The sequence below is a fragment of the Nicotiana attenuata genome, chromosome 7 (genome assembly GCF_001879085.1).
Source record: "Nicotiana attenuata strain UT chromosome 7, NIATTr2, whole genome shotgun sequence".
Classification (NCBI taxonomy): Eukaryota; Viridiplantae; Streptophyta; class Magnoliopsida; order Solanales; family Solanaceae; genus Nicotiana; species Nicotiana attenuata.
The window spans coordinates 20,493,068-20,495,156 of NC_031995.1; the positions used below are offsets into that span (position 1 = coordinate 20,493,068).

The following is a 2,089-nucleotide window of genomic DNA, read 5'->3' on the forward strand; positions in this document are numbered from 1 at the left end:
ATATATAAATAATTTGGGCAAACTTATTGGATTCCGTGAATCCATACATCGTGCTCTAGATCTGCTATAGATGTTTTCTTTTAAAAAAACAGAATTAAGTTGCAAAACTTTGTCTTTTCATCAATTTCGTCACCTCAAACGTCATGAGTCCAAATTTGGTCCTCAAACTTGTTACTCCCTTATATATATATCCAACTCTAATTATTATCATAGAACACAATTATTAAGAGTCATACAAACCAAGATTTCTCTTCCTTTTTCTCTCACACAATACTACAGCCTACTTCCCTCTCTATATTCCAACTCTTTTTCGGACTTAGGTTCTCTAACTTCTATTCTCGATAAGTTTACCTAAGTGTAACAATGGTGCAACCCCATGTCCTCTTAGTGACTTTTCCAGCACAAGGCCATATTAATCCATGTATCCAATTTGCCATGAGGCTAATTAGGATGGGCATTGAGGTAACTTTTGCCACGAGCGTTTTCGCCCATCGTCGTATGGCAAAAACTGCGACTTCCACTCTACCCAAGGGCTTAAATTTTGCGGCATTCTCTGACGGATACGATGATGGTTTCAAGGTCGATGAGCATGATTCTCGACATTACATGTCGGAGATAAAAAGTCGCGGTTCTGAAACCCTAAAAGATATCATTTTGAAGAGCTCAGACGAGGGACGTCCTGTGACATCCCTCGTCTATTCTCTCTTGCTTCCATGGGCTGCAAATGTAGCGCGTGAATTTCACATCCCGTGCGCGTTACTATGGATTCAACCAGCAACTGTGCTAGACATATATTATTACTACTTCAATGGCTATGAGGATGCCATAAAAGGTAGCACCAATGATCCAAATTGGTGTATTCAATTGCCTAAGCTTCCATTACTAAAAAGCCAAGATCTTCCTTCTTTTTTACTTTCTTCTAGTAATAATGAAGGAAAATATAGCTTTGCTCTACCAACATTTAAAGAGCAACTTGACACATTAGATGTTGAAGAAAATCCAAAAGTACTTGTGAACACATTTGATGCATTAGAAAAAGAGGAACTCAATGCTATTGAAAAGTATAGTTTAATTGGGATTGGACCATTGATTCCTTCATCATTCTTGGATGGAAAAGACCCTTTGGATTCTTCCTTTGGTGGTGATCTTTTTCAAAAATCTAATGACTATATTGAATGGTTGAACTCAAAGGCTAATTCATCTGTGGTTTATATCTCATTTGGGAGTCTCTTGAATTTGTCAAAAAATCAAAAGGAGGAGATCGCAAAAGGGTTGATTGAGATTCAAAGGCCATTCTTGTGGGTAATAAGAGATCAAGAAAATGGTAAAGGAGATGAAAAAGAAGAAGAGAAATTAAGTTGCATGATGGAGTTGGAAAAGCAAGGGAAAATAGTACCATGGTGTTCACAACTTGAAGTTTTAACACATCCGTCGTTAGGATGTTTCGTGTCACACTGTGGATGGAATTCGACTCTGGAAAGCTTATCGTCAGGTGTGCCTGTCGTGGCATTTCCTCATTGGACGGATCAAGGGACAAATGCTAAACTAATTGAAGATGTTTGGAAGATAGGTGTAAGGTTGAAAAAGAATGAAGATGGTGTGGTTGAGAGTGAAGAGATAAAAAGATGCATAGAAATGGTAATGGATGGTGGAGAGAAAGGAGAAGAAATGAGAAGAAATGCTCAAAAATGGAAAGAATTGGCAAGGGAAGCTGTAAAAGAAGGTGGATCTTCAGATATGAATCTAAAAGCTTTTGTTCAAGAAGTTGGCAAAGGTTGTTGATATTTTTCTAATTAAGCAATTGTTTTCCTATTTGTAATTTGCTTCTTTTTTTTCCTAATAAAGTTTAGTGTTCAACTTCTATATATTCGGATTGTTCAAAAAAAATTGTATACTATCATGTCGTCTAAAAGAGAATTACAAGACAAATAAGTGTGCATGATAAGTGAAATCAATATAGTGCAATCTGCTATACAATAAGACATTTCTATAATAATATACCTATATAATAGCCATTCACTATTAGTTTTCTTGGAACCGATCTTTTACGTCATGTTATAATTAATATGTCATCTATAACATCAATTCC

The 2,089-nt window shown here is 36.1% G+C and overlaps 1 protein-coding gene across 1 annotated transcript; it reads left to right on the top strand.

Annotated features, from left to right (window-relative positions):
• Positions 199–1,865, top strand: LOC109228783 (crocetin glucosyltransferase, chloroplastic-like). The gene has a single exon (XM_019393987.1). The coding sequence runs from the start codon at positions 364–366 to the stop codon at positions 1,780–1,782; it is 1,419 nt and encodes a 472-aa protein (XP_019249532.1). The 5' UTR covers positions 199–363; the 3' UTR covers positions 1,783–1,865.